Here is a 24,141-nt window from a genome sequence, read left to right on the forward strand (position 1 = left end):
AAGTCCTCTTCCTTTATACGGCCATACTGTGCCGTTTGGAATCTGCATCACCTGACCACTGTCGTGTCCATAACATCTTCTGGCAGTTATGGACATCGCGTTTATTCATGATGCCAGAGTGCAAATATCCCTCTGTGCATCTCGCATATATAGAAATGCTCTATAGTCAATAAAATACTGTCCCTGTCAAGGGTATCAATATTTTTAGTCAGGGAATCCGACCAAGCCACCCTAGCTCTGCACATCCAGGCTAAGGCGATCGCTGGCCGCAGTATAACACCAGTATGTGTGTATATACTTTTTATTATATTTTCCAGCCTTGTCAGCTGGTCCTTGAGGACGGCCCTATCTATAGACGGTACCGCCACTTGTTTTGATAAGCGTGTGAGCGCCTTATCCACCTTAAGGGGTGTTTCCCAACGCGCCCTAACTTCTGGCGGGAAAGGGTATACCGCCCATAATTTTCTATCGGGGGGAACCCACGCATCATCACACACTTTATTTAATTTATCTGATTCAGGAAAAAATAAGAATTTACTTACCGATAATTCTATTTCTCGGAGTCCGTAGTGGATGCTGGGGTTCCTGAAAGGACCATGGGGAATAGCGGCTCCGCAGGAGACAGGGCACAAAAAAGTAAAGCTTTACTAGGTCAGGTGGTGTGCACTGGCTCCTCCCCCTATGACCCTCCTCCAGACTCCAGTTAGGTACTGTGCCCGGACGAGCATACACAATAAGGGAGGCATTTTGAATCCCGGGTAAGACTCATACCAGCCACACCAATCACACCGTACAACTTGTGATCTAAACCCAGTTAACAGTATGACAACAGAAAGGGCCTCTTAAAGATGGCTCCTTAACAATAACCCGAATTAGTTAACAATAACTATGTACAAGTATTGCAGATAATCCGCACTTGGGATGGGCGCCCAGCATCCACTACGGACTCCGAGAAATAGAATTATCGGTAAGTAAATTCTTATTTTCTCTATCGTCCTAAGTGGATGCTGGGGTTCCTGAAAGGACCATGGGGATTATACCAAAGCTCCCAAACGGGCGGGAGAGTGCGGATGACTCTGCAGCACCGAATGAGAGAACTCCAGGTCCTCCTTTGCCAGGGTATCAAATTTGTAAAATTTTACAAACGTGTTCTCCCCCGACCACGTAGCTGCTCGGCAGAGTTGTAATGCCGAGACCCCTCGGGCAGCCGCCCAAGATGAGCCCACCTTCCTTGTGGAGTGGGCTTTTACAGTTTTAGGCTGTGGCAGGCCTGCCACAGAATGTGCAAGTTGAATTGTGTTACAAATCCAACGAGCAATCGACTGCTTAGAAGCAGGTGCGCCCAACTTGTTGGGTGCATACAATATAAACAGCGAGTCAGATTTTCTGACTCCAGCCGTCCTTGCAATGTATATTTTTAAGGCTCTGACAACGTCCAACAACTTGGAGTCCTCCAAGTCGCTAGTGGCCGCAGGCACCACAATAGGTTGGTTCAGATGAAATGCTGATACCACTTTAGGGAGAAAATGCGGACGAGTCCGCAGTTCTGCCCTATCCGAATGGAAGATTAGATAAGGACTTTTATAAGATAAAGCCGCCAATTCAGATACTCTCCTGGCAGAGGCCAGGGCTAGTAACATAGTCACTTTCAATGTGAGATATTTCAAATCCACCTTTTTCAATGGTTCAAACCAATGGGATTTGAGGAAATCTAAAACTACATTTAGATCCCACGGTGCCACCGGAGGCACCACAGGAGGCTGTATATGCAGTACTCCCTTGACAAAAGTCTGGACCTCAGGGACAGAGGCCAATTCTTTTTGGAAGAATATTGACAGGGCCGAAATTTGAACCTTAATGGATCCCAATTTGAGACCCATAGATAATCCTGATTGCAGGAAATGTAGGAAACGACCCAGTTGGAATTCCTCCGTCGGAACCCTCCGATCCTCGCACCACGCTACATATTTTCGCCAAATGCGGTGATAATGTTTCACGGTGACTTCCTTCCGTGCCTTAATCAAGGTAGGAATGACTTCTTCTGGAATGCCTTTCCCTTTTAGGATCTGGCGTTCAACCGCCATGCCGTCAAACGCAGCCGCGGTAAGTCTTGAAAAAGACAGGGACCCTGCTGTAGCAGGTCCCTTCTCAGAGGTAGAGGCCACGGTTCGTCCGTGAGCATCTCTTGAAGTTCCGGATACCAAGTCCTTCTCGGCCAATCCGGAACCACTAGTATTGTTCTTACTCTTCTTTGCCGTATGATCTTCAATACCTTTGGTATGAGCGGCAGAGGAGGAAACACATACACTGACTGGTACACCCAAGGAGTTACCAGTGCGTCCACAGCTATTGCCTGTGGATCTCTTGACCTGGCGCAATATTTGTCCAGTTTCTTGTTGAGGCGAGACGCCATCATGTCTACAATTGGTCTTTCCCAACGGTCTATTAACATGTTGAAGACTTCTGGATGTAGACCCCACTCTCCCGGATGAAGATCGTGTCTGCTGAGGAAGTCTGCTTCCCAGTTGTCCACGCCCGGGATGAACACTGCTGACAGTGCTATCACGTGATTCTCCGCCCAGCGAAGAATCTTGGCAGCTTCTGCCATTGCACTCCTGCTTCTTGTGCCGCCCTGCCTGTTTACATGGGCGACCGCCGTGATGTTGTCCGACTGAATCAACACCGGCTTTCCTTGCAGGAGAAGTTCCGCCTGGCTTAGAGCATTGTAGATTGCTCTTAGTTCCAGAATGTTTATGTGAAGAGACTTTTCCAGACTCGTCCATACTCCCTGGAAGTTTCTTCCTTGTGTGACTGCTCCCCAGCCTCTCAGGCTGGCGTCCGTGGTCACCAGGATCCAATCCTGAATGCCGAATCTGCGGCCTTCTAATAGGTGAGCCTTCTGCAACCACCACAGAAGTGACACCCTTGTCTTTGGTGACAGGGTTATTCGCAGGTGCATCTGCAGATGCGACCCTGACCATTTGTCCAACAGATCCCTTTGGAATATTCTTGCATGGAATCTGCCGAATGGAATTGCTTCGTAAGAAGCCACCATTTTTCCCAGGACTCTTGTGCATTGATGTACTGACACTTTTCCTGGTTTTAGGAGGTTCCTGACCAGATCGGATAACTCCTTGGCTTTTTCCTCTGGAAGGAAAACCTTTTTCTGAACCGTGTCCAGAATCATTCCTAGGAACAGCAGACGAGTTGTCGGGATTAAATGGGATTTTGGAATATTCAGAATCCACCCGTGTTGTCTTAGCACCTCTTGAGATAGTGCTAAAGCTGTCTCCAGCTGTTCTCTGGACCTTGCCCTTATTAGGAGATCGTCCAAGTATGGGATAACTAATACGCCTTTTCTTCGAAGAAGAATCATCATCTCGGCCATTACCTTGGTAAAGACCCGAGGCGCCGTGGACAATCCGAACGGCAGCGTCTGAAACTGATAGTGACAGTTTTGAACAATGAACTTGAGGTACCCCTGGTGTGCGGGGTAAATCGGAACGTGTAGATACGCATCCTTGATGTCCAAGGATACCATAAAGTCCCCTTCTTCCAGGTTCGCTATCACTGCTCTGAGTGACTCCATCTTGAACTTGAACTTTTTTATGTAGAGGTTCAAGGACTTCAGATTTAGAATAGGCCTTACCGAGCCATCCGGCTTCGGTACCACAAATAGAGTGGAATAATACCCCTTTCCTTGTTGTAATAGGGGTACTTTGACTATCACCTGCTGAGCGTACAGCTTGTGAATGGCTTCCAACACCCTCTCCCTTTCGGAAGAGACGGTTGGTAAGGCAGACTTCAGGAAACGATGAGGAGGATCCGTCTCTAATTCCAACCTGTACCCCTGAGATATTATCTGCAGGATCCAGGGGTCTACCTGCGAGTGAGCCCACTGCGCGCTGTAATTTTTGAGACGGCCCCCCACTGTCCCCGAGTCCGCTTGAGAGGCCCCAGCGTCATGCTGAGGTTTTTGCAGGAGCCGGGGAGGGCTTCTGTTCCTGGGAAGGAGCTGCCTGTTGGTGTCTCTTCCCTCTTCCTCTGCCTCGTGGCAGGTACGACAAGCCCTTCGCTCTCTTATTTTTGTAGGAGCGAAAAGGCTGCGGTTGAAAGGTCGGTGCCTTTCTCTGTTGGGGAGTGACTTGAGGTAAAAAAGTGGATTTCCCGGCAGTAGCCGTGGCCACCAAGTCTGATAGACCAACTCCAAATAACTCCTCCCCTTTATACGGCAAAACCTCCATGTGACGTTTTGAATCCGCATCGCCTGTCCACTGTCGTGTCCATAAGGCTCTTCTGGCTGAAATGGACATAGCACTCACCCGAGATGCCAGTGTGCAAATATCCCTCTGTGCATCACGCATATAGATAAATGCATCCTTTATTTGTTCTAACGACAGTAAAACATTGTCCCTATCTAGGGTATCAATATTTTCAATCAGGGATTCTGACCAAACTACTCCAGCACTGCACATCCAGGCAGTTGCTATAGCTGGTCGTAGTATAACACCTGCATGTGTGTATATATTCTTTTGAATAACTTCCATCTTTCTATCTGATGGATCCTTAAGTGCGGCCGTCTCAGGAGAGGGTAACGCCACTTGTTTGGATAAGCGTGTGAGCGCCTTGTCCACCTTAGGGGGTGTTTCCCAGCGCGCCCTAACCTCTGGCGGGAAAGGGTATAATGCCAATAACTTTTTTGAAATTATCAACTTTTTATCAGGAGCAACCCACGCTTCATCACACACGTCATTTAATTCTTCTGATTCAGGAAAAACTGTTTGTAGTTTTTTCACACCATACATAATACCCTGTTTTACGGTATCTGTAGTATCAGCTAAATGTAACGTCTCCTTCATTGCCAAAATCATATAACGTGTGGCCCTACTGGAAAATACGTTTGAATTTCTACCGTCGTCACTGGAATCAGTGCCCGTGTCTGGGTCTGTGTCGACCGACTGAGGCAAAGGGCGTTTTACAGCCCCTGACGGTGTTTGAGGCGCCTGGACAGGCATTAATTGATTGTCCGGCCGCCTCATGTCCTCAACTGACTGTTTAAGGGAAGATAAACCATCACGTAATTCCACAAATAAAGGCATCCATTCTGGTGTCGACCCCCTGGGGGGTGACATCTGCATATTTGGCAATTGCTCCGCCTCCACACCAATATCGTCCTCATACATGTCGACACCACGTACCGACACACACCGCAAACTCACAGGGAATGCTCTAATGAAGACAGGACCCACTAGCCCTTTTGGGGAGACAGAGGGAGAGTCTGCCAGCACACACCACAAAGCGCTATATATACAAGGGATATCCTTATATTAAGTGCTCCCTTATAGCTGCTTTAATATATATATATATATAGCCATTAATGTGCCCCCCCTCTCTGTTTTACCCTGTTTCTGTAGTGCAGTGCAGGGGAGAGACCTGGGAGCCGTTCTGACCAGCGGAGCTGTGACAGAAAATGGCGCCGTGTGCTGAGGAGATAGGCCCCGCCCCTTTTTCGGCGGGTTCTTCTCCCGCTATTTTTCCAGTCAGGCAGGGGTTAAATATCTCCATATAGCCCCTATGGGCTATATGTGAGGTATTTTTAGCCTTGTATAAGGTTTATATTTGCCTCTCAGAGCGCCCCCCCCCAGCGCTCTGCACCCTCAGTGACTGCCCAGTGAAGTGTGCTGAGAGGAAAATGGCGCACAGCTGCAGTGCTGTGCGCTACCTTATGAAGACTGAGGAGTCTTCAGCCGCCGGTTTCCGGACCTCTTCACGCTTCAGCATCTGCAAGGGGGTCGGCGGCGCGGCTCCGGGACCGGACTCCACGGCTGGGCCTGTGTTCGATCCCTCTGGAGCTAATGGTGTCCAGTAGCCAAGCAGCAAATCCACTCTGCATGCAGGTGAGTTTACTACTTTCCCCCTAAGTCCCACGTTGCAGTGATCCTGTTGCCAGCAGGACTCACTGTAAAGAAAAAAACCTAAACTAAACTTTCTCTAAGCAGCTCTTTAGGAGAGCCACCTAGATTGCACCCTTCTCGTTCGGGCACAAAATCTAACTGGAGTCTGGAGGAGGGTCATAGGGGGAGGAGCCAGTGCACACCACCTGACCTAGTAAAGCTTTACTTTTTTGTGCCCTGTCTCCTGCGGAGCCGCTATTCCCCATGGTCCTTTCAGGAACCCCAGCATCCACTTAGGACGATAGAGAAAATAAGAATTTACTTACCGATAATTCTATTTCTCGGAGTCCGTAGTGGATGCTGGGCGCCCATCCCAAGTGCGGATTATCTGCAATACTTGTACATAGTTATTGTTAACTAATTCGGGTTATTGTTAAGGAGCCATCTTTAAGAGGCCCTTTCTGTTATCATACTGTTAACTGGGTTTAGATCACAAGTTGTACGGTGTGATTGGTGTGGCTGGTATGAGTCTTACCCGGGATTCAAAATGCCTCCCTTATTGTGTATGCTCGTCCGGGCACAGTACCTAACTGGAGTCTGGAGGAGGGTCATAGGGGGAGGAGCCAGTGCACACCACCTGACCTAGTAAAGCTTTACTTTTTTGTGCCCTGTCTCCTGCGGAGCCGCTATTCCCCATGCTGAGAACTTGTCAGACGCGGTGGAACGCTTCTGTTCCTGGGAATGGGCTGCCTGCTGCAGTCTTCTTCCCTTTCCTCTATCCCTGGGCAGATATGATCTTATAGGGACGAGAGGACTGAGGCTGAAAAGACGGTGTCTTTTTCTGCAGAGATGTGACTTAGGGTAAAAAACGGTGGATTTTCCAGCAGTTGCCGTGACCACCAGGTCCGATGGACCGACCCCAAACAAGTCCTCTTCCTTTATACGGCCATACTGTGCCGTTTGGAATCTGCATCACCTGACCACTGTCGTGTCCATAACATCTTCTGGCAGTTATGGACATCGCGTTTATTCATGATGCCAGAGTGCAAATATCCCTCTGTGCATCTCGCATATATAGAAATGCTCTATAGTCAATAAAATACTGTCCCTGTCAAGGGTATCAATATTTTTAGTCAGGGAATCCGACCAAGCCACCCTAGCTCTGCACATCCAGGCTAAGGCGATCGCTGGCCGCAGTATAACACCAGTATGTGTGTATATACTTTTTATTATATTTTCCAGCCTTGTCAGCTGGTCCTTGAGGACGGCCCTATCTATAGACGGTACCGCCACTTGTTTTGATAAGCGTGTGAGCGCCTTATCCACCTTAAGGGGTGTTTCCCAACGCGCCCTAACTTCTGGCGGGAAAGGGTATACCGCCCATAATTTTCTATCGGGGGGAACCCACGCATCATCACACACTTTATTTAATTTATCTGATTCAGGAAAAACTATGGTAGTTTTTTCACATCCCACATAATACCCTCTTTTGTGGTACTTGTAGTATCAGAAATACGTAACACCTCCTTCATTGCCTTTAACGTGTGGCCCTAATAAGGAATACGTTTGTTTATTCACCGTCGACACTGGATTCAGTGTCCCTGTCTGTGTCTGTGTCGACCGACTAAAGTAAACGGGCGTTTTAAAACCCTTGACGGTGTTTTTGAGACGTCTGGACCGTACTAATTGTTTGTCGGCCGTCTCATGTCGTCAACCGACTTTGCAGCGTGTTGACATTATCACATAATTTCCTAAATAAGCCATCCATTCCGGTGTCGACTCCCTAGAGAGTGACATCACCATTACAGGCAATTGCTCCGCCTCCTCACCAACATCGTCCTCCTACCTGTCGACACACACGTACCGACACACAGCACACACACAGGGAATGCTCTGATAGAGGACAGGACCCACTAGCCCTTTGGAGAGACAGAGGGAGAGTTTGCCAGCACACACCAAAAACGCTATAATTATATAGGGACAACCTTATATAAGTGTTTTCCCTTATAGCATCTTAATATATATATAAGCATATCGCCAAATTAGTGCCCCCCCCTCTCTGTTTTAACCCTGTTTCTGTAGTGCAGTGCAGGGGAGAGCCTGGGAGCCTTCCCTCCAGCCTTTCTGTGAGGGAAAATGGCGCTGTGTGCTGAGGAGATAGGCCCCGCCCCTTTTTCGGCGGCCTCGTCTCCCGCTCTTAACGGATTCTGGCAGGGGTTAAATATCTCCATATAGCCTCCGGAGGCTATATGTGAGGTATTTTTAGCCAAAATAGGTATTCATTTGCCTCCCAGGGCGCCCCCCTCCCAGCGCCCTGCACCCTCAGTGACTGCCGTGTGAAGTGTGCTGAGAGGAAAATGGCGCACAGCTGCAGTGCTGTGCGCTACCTTTAGAAGACTGAGGAGTCTTCTGCCGCCGATTCTGGACCTCTTCTTACTTCAGCATCTGCAAGGGGGCCGGCGGCAAGGCTCCGGTGACCATCCAGGCTGTACCTGTGATCGTCCCTCTGGAGCTGATGTCCAGTAGCCAAGAAGCCAATCCATCCTGCACGCAGGTGAGTTCACTTCTTCTCCCCTAAGTCCCTCGTTGCAGTGATCCTGTTGCCAGCAGGACTCACTGTAAAATAAAAAACCTAAGCTAAACTTTCCTAAGCAGCTCTTTAGGAGAGCCACCTAGATTGCACCCTTCTCGGCCGGGCACAAAAATCTAACTGGCTTGGAGGAGGGTCATAGGGGGAGGAGCCAGTGCACACCACCTGATCCTAAAGCTTTACTTTTTGTGCCCTGTCTCCTGCGGAGCCGCTATTCCCCATGGTCCTTTCAGGAACCCCAGCATCCACTAGGACGATAGAGAAACCACACAAGTATGGGGAGCATAGAATTGAGCCCATGACCTCAGTGCCGTGAGGCAGTAATGCTAACCATTGCACCATCCGTATTATAGTCAGTTGTTTAGTTAATTTGAAATGTAAGATAGATAGATAGATATTTTGTGAGATAGCATGATTAAAGGGATCAAAGGTGCATCTGGGTACATCAACTACATAGGTTCTTTGAATACAGCATCTAATTGGATGTTGTTGGATAAGTGGGTGGTGCTCTTCATTAGGAGTGGGAATTGTTATGCAGCTATTTACAGTAACATAACAGGACATTTTATGGAACAGTTTTGGCACTGGTCACGTACCATGGTATATACCATGGTAAAGACTAACAACTTCCTGATCAAGTTATTAAGCAATAATGTGTGGATACATTTAGAAAATTGGAATACCATTTTTACATCCTCAAGAGACCTTTTTATAGAGGTCTTTTCTAAATGAGGTACCATCAATAAAAGGTTTAGGTTTATCCAAGGCTCAGGCACCATTATTCCACTACTGTGATTTTATTACAGTAGATCAGCCACTAGAATTCGCAAGCTAATAACAGATAAAGGAACAAAGTTTATACTCCTTAAGACTGACTTATACTCACCATCATCTAAGGTTTTCTCATTGGTCCAGTTAGTTCGTTCCTTTACGTTTTTAAAGTGTGGGTGTTTTTCACTCAATCCAGTGTCAAAGACGGCAACTCTTACGTTACTACCTGGATTAAGAAAAAGGAGGATTAAAACAAGATGGCGAAAGAGACCTGCAGGAGTTTACAGAACCTCTGTCCCGCTCAGCCCACATGAGGTCCTAGTGTAAGGAACACAGCCATGCTTCTCTATAGTCAACCGCTTAATATAGCGGAACACATCTTGCATTTCTTTAACCCTAGATCAAAAGTTATGTTATAGTAAAGTATTGTTACTAGTTAGTTACTTGTAAAAAAGTGCATCAGACATTAGTATGTGCACCTACCATAGTCAGACTGGCAGGTTTATTAGTCCCCTTTGACTGCTCTGTATTAAGTCCGGTCCAATAAACTAACATTAAATAACTTTACAACCTTTCACATTAGTGACATACCGGGTTCAGTAGGGAAAGCCGGCAACCGGGATCCCGACGTATGAAATACAGACGTTGGGATCCCGATTGTGAAGAAGCCGATAGGGGTAAGGGGTGTTATACCCTCTCCCCGAATCCTAACCCTCCCTTCCCAGCTGCCTAACTCTAACCTCCCCCTTAGTGCATAACCCTAACCTTTCCTGGTAGGTACCTAAACCTAACCCCCCTCCCCGCTGCCTAGACCTAACCCTCCCGCCACCGCAGCCTAACCCTAACCCCCCCTCCTTCCCAGGATGCAGGCTAACCCTAAACCTCCCCCCGCAGCCTAAACCTAACCTTCCGGGATGCCTGTGTCAGCATTCCGGCGTCGGTAATCTAACTGCCGGGATCTTGAGTGTATCCCGACATACCAACGCCCTGCATCAGGCTTTTGGCAACATTATCATAATACTCAAACTGACAGGCCAGTTACTGACAGTGAAGGTGGGATTATGGGGCAGAGACTGACAGAACGGTGCTCTACACAGAATAACCCATACAGAGCACACATATTAGGCATATTAAACATTCACCTATAAATGGTTCCATTACCCAAATATAGGGGGAATAGATTAAATGTATTAGAAAAACTAATAGTGGGTCCCTCAGACATTTACTCTAGAAAGCAACGCCCATGGTGCACGGAACTCTCCTGCTGACAGCACAGGACACAGACCGGCTACTCACTGCAAACTAAGCCAAAGGGATTATTGTCCTCCAGCGTTTATTAAATGTCAATATTTTATGCAGCATGTGTTAAAGCAGATCTCCACCCAACATACATCTGGTGAGCTACTTATCTCACAACATCTCATAAAACCAGTAAAATAGACGACGGAACAGGCAGCCGCCATCATGACGTGGCCTCTGGCGTTTACCTGTATATCCCAGTTGCCAGAGAACATCGGCCTGCAGAGTCTGAGCCACCTGACGTGGTATGGCTCTCAGGAGCCGTCGGCTAGAGTGTCTTCCAGTTGCATGCCAAAATCCGGAGCTCAGGGACAGGCTGGTTCTTCTGAGCGGACGGGACGACTGCCATTTCTGACTCCACTTTGTGTCATTACAGGGGGCGGAAGGGTCACCTAATACGGAAGAAAACAACATGGAGCATATGAGTAGATACTCTGCCGGGGTTAAGTAAATCTGCAGGCTTGGACAATAATGTACAATTACAGAGCCAGTCAGGGGAACCTAGACGCCAGAAGGGAGAACGTGAACCAAAAGACACACAGGAAAAACCTCCAAATGCAAGTCCACCAGAGGTACATTGGTAGGCACAAGCTCACCTACAGAGGGATCCAGAATTTGTGGCACCCTTGAAAAAAAACTGTGAAATCTTTCTTAGACATGCCTGAAAAGGTCTGTGGATCCAGGATTAAACAGGCGACAGAACTAATTAGCACCCTTTATAAAAGGTTAATAAACACAGGAAAAAAAATATAGGATATTAAAAAATAAAGATGAAAAAGGACATAGCCAATAGCGTCCGTTCAGCTGCCATGTTACAGAGATGTTGCAGGAGCGTCAATGTAAACTGCAGGCATAGGCGTCCCTGGTCAGATGGAGACACTGCACATGACACAGGACTCGTGCAAGTTTCAATGGTGCAACTGATGGGTAACGTATCGGCATGACAACTGTGGACATTCAGTCCTTGCACTTTCAGCAGCACGGGTGTACGAAGGAAGGAGTTGGTATCAGAATTTACATCATGTCGCCGACAGGCGACTGCCAAAAGATGATTCTTCCTGCAACTCAGAATCAGGCCTTAAAGCAGAAATTACCCCCTAAACAGCTTTGTTGAAACACCCCCCCCCCCCCCCCACATTCTGCTGCCGGGTTCCCGGTGTCAGTATACTGACCACCAGGATCACGGCTGCCGGCATACCATACCCAGCCCGTTTTGGGGCATCTTTTTAATCATACACTGTTGAGGTCGTCTATTTCACCGGGTCAGTAATAATCCCATCAGCCATCTCAGGTTACCAGAGGTGAGAACCCGTATCCCCAGCAACTCCTAGACAAAGGCAGGCACATATACTAGTGGCACACGGCAGAAGAACGGGAATCATTAGCTCAGGCAACACAATATTGCAGAAATGTAATTATCTCCAGGCGCTAACAACATATGTACAGGAGAAACTCCTCGCACATGGCACCAGGACAAGAACGTCTGATCTGTATGGCAAAACTCCCTTCAAATGACCATATTCAAAGTACTACATATACCAACTTATGGGGCAGATGTATTAACCTGGAGAAGGCATAAGGAAGTGATAAACCAGTGATATGTGCAAGGTGATAAACACACCAGCCAATGACATCCTAACTGTTAATTTACATATTGGAGCTGATTGGCTGATGTGTTTAACAGTTAGGATGTCATTGGCTGGTGTGTTTATCACCTTGCACATATCACTGGTTTATTACTTCCTTATGCCTTCTCCAGGTTAATACATCTGCCCCATAAGTTGACTTACCACTGCACTGAACCAAAGGCCTCAGTGCTGAAAGGTAAAGTGACCATTGTACCACCGTTAGACTTGGACCTGACCAAGGGAACATGTGCGTGTTAATGGAGCCTGTGTATATAACTGCATGAGTGTTTATAAGCTGCTTCCTAATTTATCAGGACATACAGTGGCTGCCAGCAGGATCGGTAAATGAGCATGGATAAGTTCAGGTCAATGAAAGGACACCAAATATTGTGGGGAATTCAATTGTTTTATTGCGCCCAATCTCCCGTCTAAAGTGATGGGAGATCGTGGGGCAATAATCAATTGTCTCCACTTATCGTGCTGAATGTGCCCATTAGAGACGGGTTTAGGCACGCAAAGCACCTAAACCCGACTAAACTAATGGGTGCGAGCACGTAAAGACCTGCTTGGGCCCCCAAATGGGTCTCTTTACGTGCATTTCAGCTCACCACCTCCGGAGGTAGTGAGCTGAAATAATCTTCTTGCACCCGTCGGCAGCAACATTTTAATAGCTGCTTGTGGCGCATTTGAATCTGACCCATTGCGCGACAGTCAGTCATCTTTATCCCTGTGAGAACGTCTCCAGAGTGCAAATGACAGCTGTCTATAGGAGGAAACTCAATTAGCCATGGTATTTACCGCAGACTTTCAGTTCCTGGGGTTAAGACCCTGGAGCTATTCAGTTACTGACCACAATACCCCGCGAGGGTGCACTGTTTGCAAATATGGAGGGTGCAAGCAGAAAACCATGTTAAGTTCCCCTGCGGGGTAACTGGAGCAATGCACAAAATGGGGTGTGGCCTTGTGGCACACCTTCTTTCCATCACTCTAGGGGGCGTGCCCAGCACACACAAAGATGCTGGGCTGCCCCTAAGCTCTCCCTGCACTGCTAATAGACGCTGTATGCATGCACATGGCATCAATTCACATGGACGGGGATGAGCGTGTTCATCAGCAGCAGCAGCAAAGCGGGAGGCAGGGTGCTGCAGGCTTGCCGACGTTAGCGGAAATGCTATATTAATAGAAAATGTACAGATTCCTCAGTGATCAGAGACAGAATTGGAGTTATGACTAGATATAAAGGGTGTAGTGTGAGTGGCCGGCGGCTGGGATCCCGGGGGCCAGCATACGGCACCGGGATTCCGACCAACGGCATACCGACAGCTGGGCGAGCGCTAATGAGCCCCTTGCAGGCTCGCTACGTGCGCCACGATATTTATTCTCCCTCCAGGGGGGGGGTCTTGGACCCCCAAGAGGGAGAATGTGTCGACATGCCGGCGGTCGGGATCCTGGCGCCAGTATGCTGGTCGCCGGGATTCCGGCTGGCGGCATACTGAAGACCACCCGATATAAATACTGTACATTATGGGGGGAATTCAAATGTTTGAAAAGTCGGTTGGGTGTCTGTTTTTTCCTGTCTATTACATAGGAAAAACACCCAACTGACTTCCCAAACATTTGAATTCCCCCCCTATATGTACCATCACTGACCCCAGCACAGATACACGATAGTCACAATGCGCTTTTCCCTAGACAAATACTTACAGCTATAGGAGAAACTGTAGTAGCTTGCTATTATTTCAGGTCAACACTTTTTAATCAGAAACCAAGATAAAAGTGCAAACATCACTGTCAGTACACAGAGAGTACCAGAGCTATTGATTTCTGGAGCAATAAAACACACCTAAAGTTTGATGCAGTCAGTGCTTAAATATAAAAGAAAAATTCAACTTCTCTTCCTAAGAAAGAGCAAAGTGCACCAGTATCCAAGGCACAAACACATGACGCTGGGATAGGAAGTCTAGTAGCGTCAGTATATATATTGGTTACTCGCACTGGCCAGACCTACCAACCTCTGCTACGCTGTACCTCCGTGTCTACCAAAGACACAGATGAGGCCGTGCTTCTAAGTAGTATTATAGTCAGGCCTTTATAGCACCACTCATGTGACGCAGCTGCTTTAACAACGCATATCCTTTTTCCACAGACTAGAAAATTGCGGGTTATTGCACGTGAACCTGGGAATCCAGCGGTTTTTGCCGGGAAGGACATGGGTCAGTGTTATCAGGTAAACTGGGTTGATCTGACCCAGGACCCGTCTACAGCATAGGAAGAGCCGACGCTTGGAGAAGATCTCCTCTTCAAGCGACGGGGATGCACATGTGTTGGAGCAGTCTACAAATTCTGGTTGGGACCAAGCATTTGTCTGAAAGAGGTATAACTAATAATCTATATGCATGGTTATCAGCCACCTCAATGACAGCAGGGCTCTGCAAAGAGAAAGTGGTAATGAGGATAAAGAAGCAAACAATGGAACTGTGTGTGTGTGTGTGTGTGTGTGTGTGTGTGTGTGTGTGTGTGTGTGTGTGTGTGTGTTTGCTAATATACTTACTAGCACCATCACAAACTAACTCTCATAATAAGGTGATTAAAGTGTACATACAAACTCAAAAACATATATTAGACAAACACTAAATGAGTTAGGGTACCCCTATAAAGAGAAGACTGACCAACAACCAATTCTTGATCGGTATTGTAAATATGGAAGGGGATGGCGAGTGTTCACATACAGGCCAGAGCCAATCAGAAGTAACATAATACCTGACATTATAGCCATGCAAGGGAAAGTACCTTACACTGATCCTACACAGCGGACAGTTAGACAAACTATAGCATATTACTCCAGTCTATCAGAGCTATTCATCTGTTGCTCCGGACAGACGCTCATTACCAGCTTAGGCACCTGACAGCTCCGGGTTTAACCACGCAAAGCGGCTAAACCCGTCTAAAGTGCTTGAATGGGCGTCCACAGTCCAGGAGCTTTGGGCGTCCAACTGCAGACTTTAACAATTATTCTCACATCTTCTGAGGCTGCAAGAAAAAAATCTGACTGCTGCGGCTAATGGGCATCTGTCGGAGGAACAACTGAACAGCCCAAATAGTCACCCATTCCTTTAGAGGGCCGGCAGGTGTCGCGCGCCACAATTGAACGGGTCCCTTTGATTGCAGACGATAAAATAAGTGTGTGACATATAGGACCTATCCCATAGTTCATCAATAAACCCTTTCTTAAGGCCCATACATACTTGCCGATAAAATGAGCGCCGTCGCTCATTTTCCCCCTCCCTGAGCGCCGTCGCTCATTTTATCGACAAGTGTGTATGCCGCCAGCAACGACCGATGCGCAGCCCCGCGGGTCGGCAACGATCGTCGCTGTCCGTAGGGCATGCATAGGGAAGCCAATCCCGGGCCATTTTTTCAATCCCGGGTATCGGGATTGAAAAATGGACAATCCCGGGATACCCGGGATTGGCTTTTACCTAGGTGGCCGCCCCCTCACCCCGCACATATAACTCACCATATACCGGGGGCGGGCGGGAGGGGAACATCCTGAGAACGCTGCTGGCGGCTCCCACCAGCAGCTGACAGCGCAGCGTGACCTCTCACGCTGCGCTGGGTACCGGGAAGCAGGAAGTCGGGCAGCGTTTGAGCGTCCTGTGGACGCTTAACGCTGATCCCTCAATCCCCGGGATTGGAGCTTCCAATCCCTGGATTGAATCCCGGCCATTTTTGGGCCTAAATCCCGGGATCCTGCCGATCCCGATCCCAGGATTGGCCACCATAGGCATGCATGCAGGATCTGGACTGTCGTCCACGACCTGCATGCACGGCTGGCGGAGGCGTGACGTCACTGAGCGATCATATCGCTCAGTGTGTACAGTCGGCCGCCGACCGGCCGGCCCGGAAGGGGGAAACATTAGACGACGGCGCTCACAGAGCGCCATCGTCTAATGTGTACGGACCTTTAGCCGTGTATACAGACAATCCGTGCAGGCTACACATGGGAGGGAATTCAAAATGTTTGCGCTGGCACGTATCAGTGCCGGGTGCCCGACAATGCAATTCAATTGTTGCTCCGTTCAGGTGCAAACAGCTGCTAACATTACTGCTCGTAGCCCCCTGTGCTGGTGAGCAGAAATGTGCGAAAAGTGACCTGCTTGGGGTTCCAATCTGCACTTTTCCAGTCACGCCAAAAACTTTAGTCGGGTTTAGAACTGAATAGCGCCCACCAATGTCTCGTCACTTTAGACGGGAGATCGGGTGCCACAAACAATTGATTTGCCCCCCTAGGACAGATGTCAGATCATGTATTTTCTTAACAATATGAATTGCACACTGTTATGGTCTTGGCGCCCTACTATATCCAGTTCTACAAGAACAGTTATTCATTTATGGTGCGTCCTTTCCAACATTCCACAAATCTGTAATTCATCCCTCATGCACAGGATGGTGTTACCAGCTGCAGCTGTCTATAGCTGGAAACACAATTCAGTAACAATACGGCCTGTAAGTCTACACCCTCATTACTAGTCTATTACTCCTGTGGCTGCTGGAGGTACGCACACACAGAGCACTTAGGTGCATCAGTTTAACAAAAGTCTAAGTGACGAAATTAAGCAGTGAGGGAGGTGGGACGGCATCCAATGGAACGGCGCTGCTGCCAGCTGAGCAAAGAGGAGGACAGACAGATGGGTTTTCCTTTCAGCAATAATGTGTCACATGCAAATAGGAAACACTCTGCAATTAATCAAAGCCACCGACTTAAAAATAAAAGTACCCCCTATTTATCATAAACCTTTCCGGCAACAGACGAGGGTCTCCTTGTTTCAGAGCACAGAACAGAAGGGTGATGGGGAGATAACTGGAGAGCAATGAGGATGCAAGCAAGACATTAGCATAAGAATGGAGAACACTTTGTGCAGCTGGTACGAAGCTTTCATACGACAAAATGCTCATTACCCTCCTAGTGAGACCTAAAGCAAGAGGCTGGCTAGAGACTTACTGTCTGCAAACTTGAGAGAGCGGAAAACGCGTTTTTGAGGCGTTACACGCTTTATGTTCGGGTGGTCTTCTAGCGTCAGCACTCCGTCTCTTTGTCCACTCTTGATCTCAATCAACTCAAAGTCACTGGGGTAGTCACTGGCTGGGTTATTCCTGGGTACGATCCTCCAGTCCTCTATACCTCTGCTCTTCAGCGCACTGGTAATAAATTTGCTTCGAGTCTTTGCTGGGAAGTATCCATTGAACGCTACGATGTATTCTGGAGAAAAAGTAATGAGGAAATAAACAGAAAAAAAAAATGTTTTATATATTAAAATATTAATTATATAACCTTTTCCTCCTAATAGGACTCAAATGGGGGCGATTCAATAGTTTTCCCCTGCGGCTACCACTAGGGAGCACAAATGGAGCAATTCAATTGTTGCTCCATTCAGACATGGGGCAGACATATCTTTTCACAGCCTCCTGAGAAGAAATGTGTGCAAAGTCAGTTGTTTGCCTGTCTAACGAAGTGGTTAAGGTGGCTAACCAGTCGTTTTGGTGCCCTAATCACTTCTTTAGACAGTTAGGCACATCAATACTAATGGGCACCCAAACGGAGAAACAATTGAATTGCTCCATCGGGCAACTATTCATACAGATGCCCAGCAGGGGGCCTACAAAACAACTGAATCATCCCCAAAGTGCTTTATATTTGTGTGTGCGCGCGCGCGCGCGTGCGTGTGTGTGTGCGTGTGCGTGTATGTACATGTGGTAGGGAATATAGATTGTAAGCTCCACTGGGGCAGGGACAGATGTGAATGGCCAAATATTCTCTGTAAAGCGCTGCGGAATATGTGTGCGCTATATAAATAACTGGTAATAATAATAATAAATAATATATTTGTCTTTACAGAAAACAAGCTTAAGAATGGATATTAGTGAAATGGTTCAGTAAACAGGAAAGTTTTTGAAGGATTCTATAGTAGAAGCCTCTCAAACTGTGCAGGGAAGCGAATTCCATAGAGTTGGAGCCACAAATATGAAATCTCAACCCCCAGATGAATTCCGGGAGATTCTAGGTACTATTAATAGTTCATCTACAAATCACAGTAAGGGATCAGAAGCTGCTTCAGGTACCTTGGGCCCTGGTCATATAGGGCTCAGAAAGTCAGTAAGCTTATCTGGAAAACAAGGCAGCCAGTGAAGGGAGTAGAGGATGGGTGTTATGTGGCTGGAAAGGGGCTGGTTGGTTAATAGCCTGGCAGCTGCATTTTGTACCATCTGAAAGCGGTGCAATCTGCTGGAAAAGACAGACTATGGGGGCTATTCAATTGTTATCACCCCACCTACATGAGGCCGCCAGAAGTTATTGTTTCTGCCGACAGGCGCACTAACAATTCTGCTTGCAGCCACCCGTGCTGGCGAGCAGAAATGTGCAAAATGTGACCCACTTGGTCGCCCAAATGGCACCTAGCACTTGAATCGGGTTTAGCGGTTTTACGCGGGTAAATACAGCACTTCTGGACTTGATAAGCGCGATAAAACAGTGGGCACAATTGCATACCACCCTGCCTAAAGTGATGGGGACAACGCAATTTTGAGCACCCATGGAAGGATTGAATCGCCCCCTAATGCTTAAAGCCTAGCCAATTAGAATGGGCTGCTAGGTGACAACACATGGGCAGCTGATACATGCATGGAGCTTTACCAAAGAAGCTCCGATAACCGGAGGCACAAGTAACAAAAGAGAATGTAGAGACTGAACTTGGAAAAGTGATAGTCTTACATGATTAATGGTGAACACACATAGGGGTCGATTCAATTCACTGACAGTAGAATAGCGAACTCCCGGCGCTATTCTAAACAGCGACAAGTGACCCTCAATTGTCGGGAATTCTTCTCTCCCCCCCGGGGGATGAGAGAAGAAATCCGACAAACGTGCTGCTGCGCGGCCGGCGCAAGGCTGATTCTGTCGGGAATCAGCATCGCGGCGGGGAGTTAAGTCGGAAAATGCCCGTTCTCCCGACAATTCAACCTGTTAAGTCTGGGAGAACGGGCCTTCGCCGACTTAACTTGAGCTGAATTGAATAGTGACGGGAGCTAACTCCCGGCGCTATTCAACTGTCAGTGAATTGAATTGACCCCATTGGGGCAGATGTATTAACCTGGAGAAGGCATAAGGAAGTGATAAGTGCAAGGTGATAAACGCACCGGCCAATCAGCTCTTAATTATCTTTACTAAACAGCATACACCCAGGAGTAACTACAATAATGCAACGCTGTTATGTGCGCAATTACTTTTACTACAAAGCGACTAATATTGTCACCAACAGAATTATATTAACACACAAGTTAAGCTGATTTTCTACATTACTATAGATCATAGGTTCACAAACTTGTTCCTCAGGACCCCAAACAGCGCCAGTCTTCCAGCTCTTCTTACAGAATCACAAGTGAAGTAATTAGCACCACTTGTGGATCTTTTTAAATGTGTCAGTCAGTAATGAATACACCTGTGCTTCTGCTAGGCGACCAGGAAAATGTGAACTCTGGCCCTCATTCCGAGTTGATCGCTCGCTAGCTACTTTTAGCAGCCGTACAAACGCATAGTCGCCACCCACGGGGGAGTGTATTTTCGCTTTGCAAGTGTGCGATCGCATGTGCAGCCGAGCGGTACAAAAACATTTTGTGCAAAACAAGACCAGCCCTGTAGTTACTTATCCTGTGCGATGATTTTTTTATCTGATCGTTGTGCTGCGAAAATCTGCAGCGTGCGATCAACTCGGAATGACCCCCTATGTGGGGTCCTGGGGACCGAGTTTGAGAACCACTGATATAGATCGTAGGCTGTGTGGGGACGTGTTTAGTTTCCCGGCTGTCGGGATTCTGGCGGTAAGGATACAGACGTTGGAAACGGCGCAATGAATCCCGACACACTCCCAGTATTACCCTTAGCATGGTGGTCCATGCCACCACCAGAGGGGGAATAAAATAGTGTGGGCCACAAGGCACGCAGTGTGGCAAGTGCAGCAAGCCCGCAAGGGGACTCCCTGCGCGCTCTGCCAGCGTTCCGGCGTCGGTCTCCTGACCGCCCGGATCCCATACCGAATCCGCTGTGTGCTATGGAGCAGAATAGTAATGACTGGAAGATGCATTGCGTGCATATACTCGTATGTTAAGTATGCCATGCACACGTGAGCTGTAACTTATTTTAACTTCAGGGTTCAGATCTGAAAACGACAATTTGAGGACTAGGTGGCCTAGTCAATAACTAAATAGAACAATTATACGTGCGGAAACAGTAGTTTCGGCGTGTTTTTTTAGCAGCAGAACCATTCAGTATTGCTGCAACACAGGAGATATCACCTGCGCGGGTCTACTACGATAGACCGGCGCTCAGAATCCCGTCACCCAGCACACCGGCGCCGGAATACCGGCAGCGTGGCGAGCACAAAAGAGCCCCTTGCGGGATCGCTGCGCTCGCCACGCTGCAGGCATGTTGGCGCGCTATGCATGTTATTTATTCTCCCTCTTGGGGTGGACACCCCAAGAGGGAGAATACTTGTCGGTATTCCAGCGGTCGGGATTTCGGCGCCGGGGTATTGAGCGCCTCCCCACCTGCGCACAGAACATTTATACTTGTATGAGGACTTACATTTATCACACTCTGGAAACAAAGTTTTCAGAGTTTGATTGCGGAAACTGCTCATTCCTACAAGAAAAAGTAACTGGTTGCAAAGAGGGAACCATTCTCTCTGCCGTGGGCCGTAACACTACTGGGTTACAGTGGCAGCAAAAGTGCTTCGCAATAGGTCTTACTGGTAACCACAGCAGCTTTTTTTTTAAGCAGCCGTCGCTGCACTGTAACAAATATTTAGTTTGGCATCTAGCGCCGCAATTCTAGGATACCTAATTAAAGGGAACAAATGAGGCTGTATGAGGACTACGGCTGATAGTAAAAACTTTCAAGGTTACTATTCTTAAAATTTGTATGTACCCCTTTACTATAACTTTTGGAGGGGGGATTCAATTGTTTTGTGGGCGGTCAAACATAATGGACACTACCGAAGCTCTTCAACTGTGTCCCCCCCCCATGTGCTCGCCAAATAGTACCGGGTTTAGCCACACAAAGCAGCTAAACCTGTCAAAAATCCATGGTATTTTCTCACATTTCAACTCGCACCTCAGGAGGCCGCAAGCTGAAATGTGTCCCCCCGACTGCATGCGAGCCCGAATGGAGCAACAATTGAATTGCTCCATCGGAGGTCAGCGAGTGGTAGCCAGGGAAAACAATTTATTTCTCCCCATACAGTAGATAAAGTCATCTAGTTTTGTGCTGTGTGTGCCAACCCCAAGATTATTTTTTTCTTTTTTAATTTTAGACATGACAACTGGAGGGATGGAGGGGGAACGGGGAACGGCGTGAAGGGGGAGGAGCCAGCGGTGAATAATTTTTCATTATTATTACATTGTGCTGCCTCCGGTCTGCAATCTTCACACCCCAGCTGTCTAACTCCAGTGTCGCCTAGTGCAGAGGTTCCCAAACTGTGTGCCGTGGCTCCCTGAGGTGCCTCGGGACACTTGCAGGGGTGCCCTGGGTTGGTGGTCCAGGACAAATTCAAATTATTCATGGTCAATATAATAGGCAAAACCAGCGCTGGTGGCTGCCAGTCATAAAATATGTGGCCAAACAGAAGCAAATCTTGTCCCTCACCACACAACTGACCCTAAGGACGACATATAAACGCGATCTACTTAACGTAATATTTCTTTCTAAATTTCTCAATAAGAAATTTTTGGCCTAGGGGTGCCGTGAAAAAAATTCTGATATTCTAGGGTGCCGTGATTCAAATATGGGGGCATTCAATTGTCTTTACCTGGCACTAATTACTGGGCACCAAACAGAGTAATTCAATTGTTGCTCCATTTGGGTGCAAATGCAGAAAGTTGCTAAAACTATGGCTATATGCAGCTAAAAGCGGTCTGATTGGGCACGACAAGCGCGATAATTAATGGGCACTCAGAACACTTGAATTACTCAGGCAGACGCAAATTAAATGAGTACAGCCCACAGAACATTAGTATTTCCCACATGAAGTACAACAAGCACAATATTAAACGTTCGCCCAAAGACAATTTAACTGCTCCATTGTGTGCCCATTAGTGTTGCACGTAAACCAATTGAATACCCCACTTTATCTTTATTGTTTCACAATACCGTATGTACTTTGCACAATAACAGGGAAGCCAGGAAAGACCAATATATTATCTCCAGGGGTCTCTCTTTCCAGGTCACACCGCAGGAAGCTGGCCTTGATGCAAGCAAAGCCCGGTGTAGAGCACTTGCTCGCTAGCCAGCTTCCTACAAATCGCTGCCCGCCTTATGAAGGAAGTAGGCTCAGAAGAAGGCACACTGCATAAACACCATGATGGACTTCGTACAATCTCTTAGCCAAACCCCATTCTCTTTCATAAATACAGCAGCATAAGGCATTATGTAGTAGTGCGATGACCTGTAAGGAAGAACTAACACTGCCACATGAAGTATCCGCTAACACAGTGGTTGAACTGTGTGCCGCAGCACCCTGGGGTGCCTCGGGACACTTGCAGGGGTGCCTGGGGTTGGAGGTCCAGGACCAATTCAAATTATTTATGGTCAATGTAACAGGTAAAACCAGAGCTGGTGGCTGTCAGTCATAACATATGTTGGCAAACAGTAGCAAATCCCGTCCCTCACCACATAACTGAAGCTAAGGAAAACATTTAAACACCATTTACTTAAATTTAATATTTATTTCTAAATATCTCAAGAAACTTTGGCCTAGGGGTGCTGTGAAAAAAATTCTGATACTCTAGGGCGCCGTGATTCAAAAAAGTTTGGGAACCACTGATCTACACACTGGGCGATATGAGTGAAAGATATGAACGATCTCGTTCATATCTATCAGTGTGGAGGCACCAGCGATGAACGATGCGTGGCCCCGCGCTCGTTCATCGCTGGTGCCCCGTCACTTGTGCATGCAGGCCAATATGGACGATCTCGTCCATATTTGCCTGCACTGCTATGGAGCCGAGTGACGTGGGGAGTGAAGAAACTTCACTCCCCCCGTCATTGCCCCCTTTCCCTCCCGCCGCCGGGTGGCCCTTCGGCCGTACCCGCCGTCGGGCAGCTCGGTGGCGGATCGCGCAGTGTGTAGGGCCCATAAGAGTCAAAACCAAACAGGGACGATCTCCTACAGAAAATCTCTCACCTAGCAGAGACATTAGGTTATCATGCCGAGAACATTTATTGATCGCAAGAGATTCAGCCCTCCTAACACTCAAGACATATCAGGGGGAATGCAGTTGAACGCCAAGTGCAGTCAGGCATCGCGGTGATGCCCAGCTGCTCTCATACCTACTTGTTACCCTAATACCAATTTAAAACCTTTTTTCCTTGCACCCCATAAAACTTGTGATGCTAGTGGGAGCAATATGCTGTTCCAGAGCGGTACATGGCGTCAACTGCATTCAATTGAGTTCCTCACATAGAATTATGGAGTCTCACTGAGGATACACACCAACTCGCCCATAAAATACACAAGTAAGTAAAGGTATACCATGAAATGATTAACTCCCACAACCAAGGCTGTTTGGACACTTTTCAGGCTAGTCACATCACAGCAGCAATCACTGGATTATAAAGCACCCACACAAATTAGACGTACAGTAGTACAAGTTTATTGCTCTAAAAATACTATTAGCTTGCTTACACCACCTGACACGGCAAAGTAACTCTACCAAAAATAGGGAAACGGTTTTTGAACAGCAAGAACGTGAACTAAAAGCAAACACCATCAAACAAAATGTATGGGGGCGATTCAATTGTTGTCCATAACGGTTACCATTAGGAGGTGCAAAACGGAGCAATTCAATTGTTGCTGCGTTTAGACGCATGTTAGCTGTGTGGGAGACATTACTTATAGCTACACCTACT

At 47.5% G+C, this 24,141-nt stretch overlaps 1 protein-coding gene across 2 annotated transcripts in view; it reads right to left on the minus strand.

Moving 5' to 3' along the window:
* MBTPS1 (membrane bound transcription factor peptidase, site 1) overlaps positions 1-24,141 on the minus strand; it is a 125,148-nt gene that overhangs the window by 91,033 nt on the left and 9,974 nt on the right. For both annotated transcript variants that reach the window (XM_063945741.1, XM_063945742.1), the window contains exons 3-5: positions 17,185-17,442; positions 10,743-10,946; positions 9,371-9,481 (exon numbers count right to left, since the gene is read on the minus strand). In XM_063945741.1, the coding sequence (XP_063801811.1) occupies positions 9,371-9,481; positions 10,743-10,946; positions 17,185-17,442 (573 nt within the window). The remainder of the gene's footprint in view (positions 1-9,370; positions 9,482-10,742; positions 10,947-17,184; positions 17,443-24,141) is intronic.

This window comes from Pseudophryne corroboree, chromosome 11 (genome assembly GCF_028390025.1).
Source record: "Pseudophryne corroboree isolate aPseCor3 chromosome 11, aPseCor3.hap2, whole genome shotgun sequence".
In the NCBI taxonomy this organism is placed as follows: Eukaryota; Metazoa; Chordata; class Amphibia; order Anura; family Myobatrachidae; genus Pseudophryne; species Pseudophryne corroboree.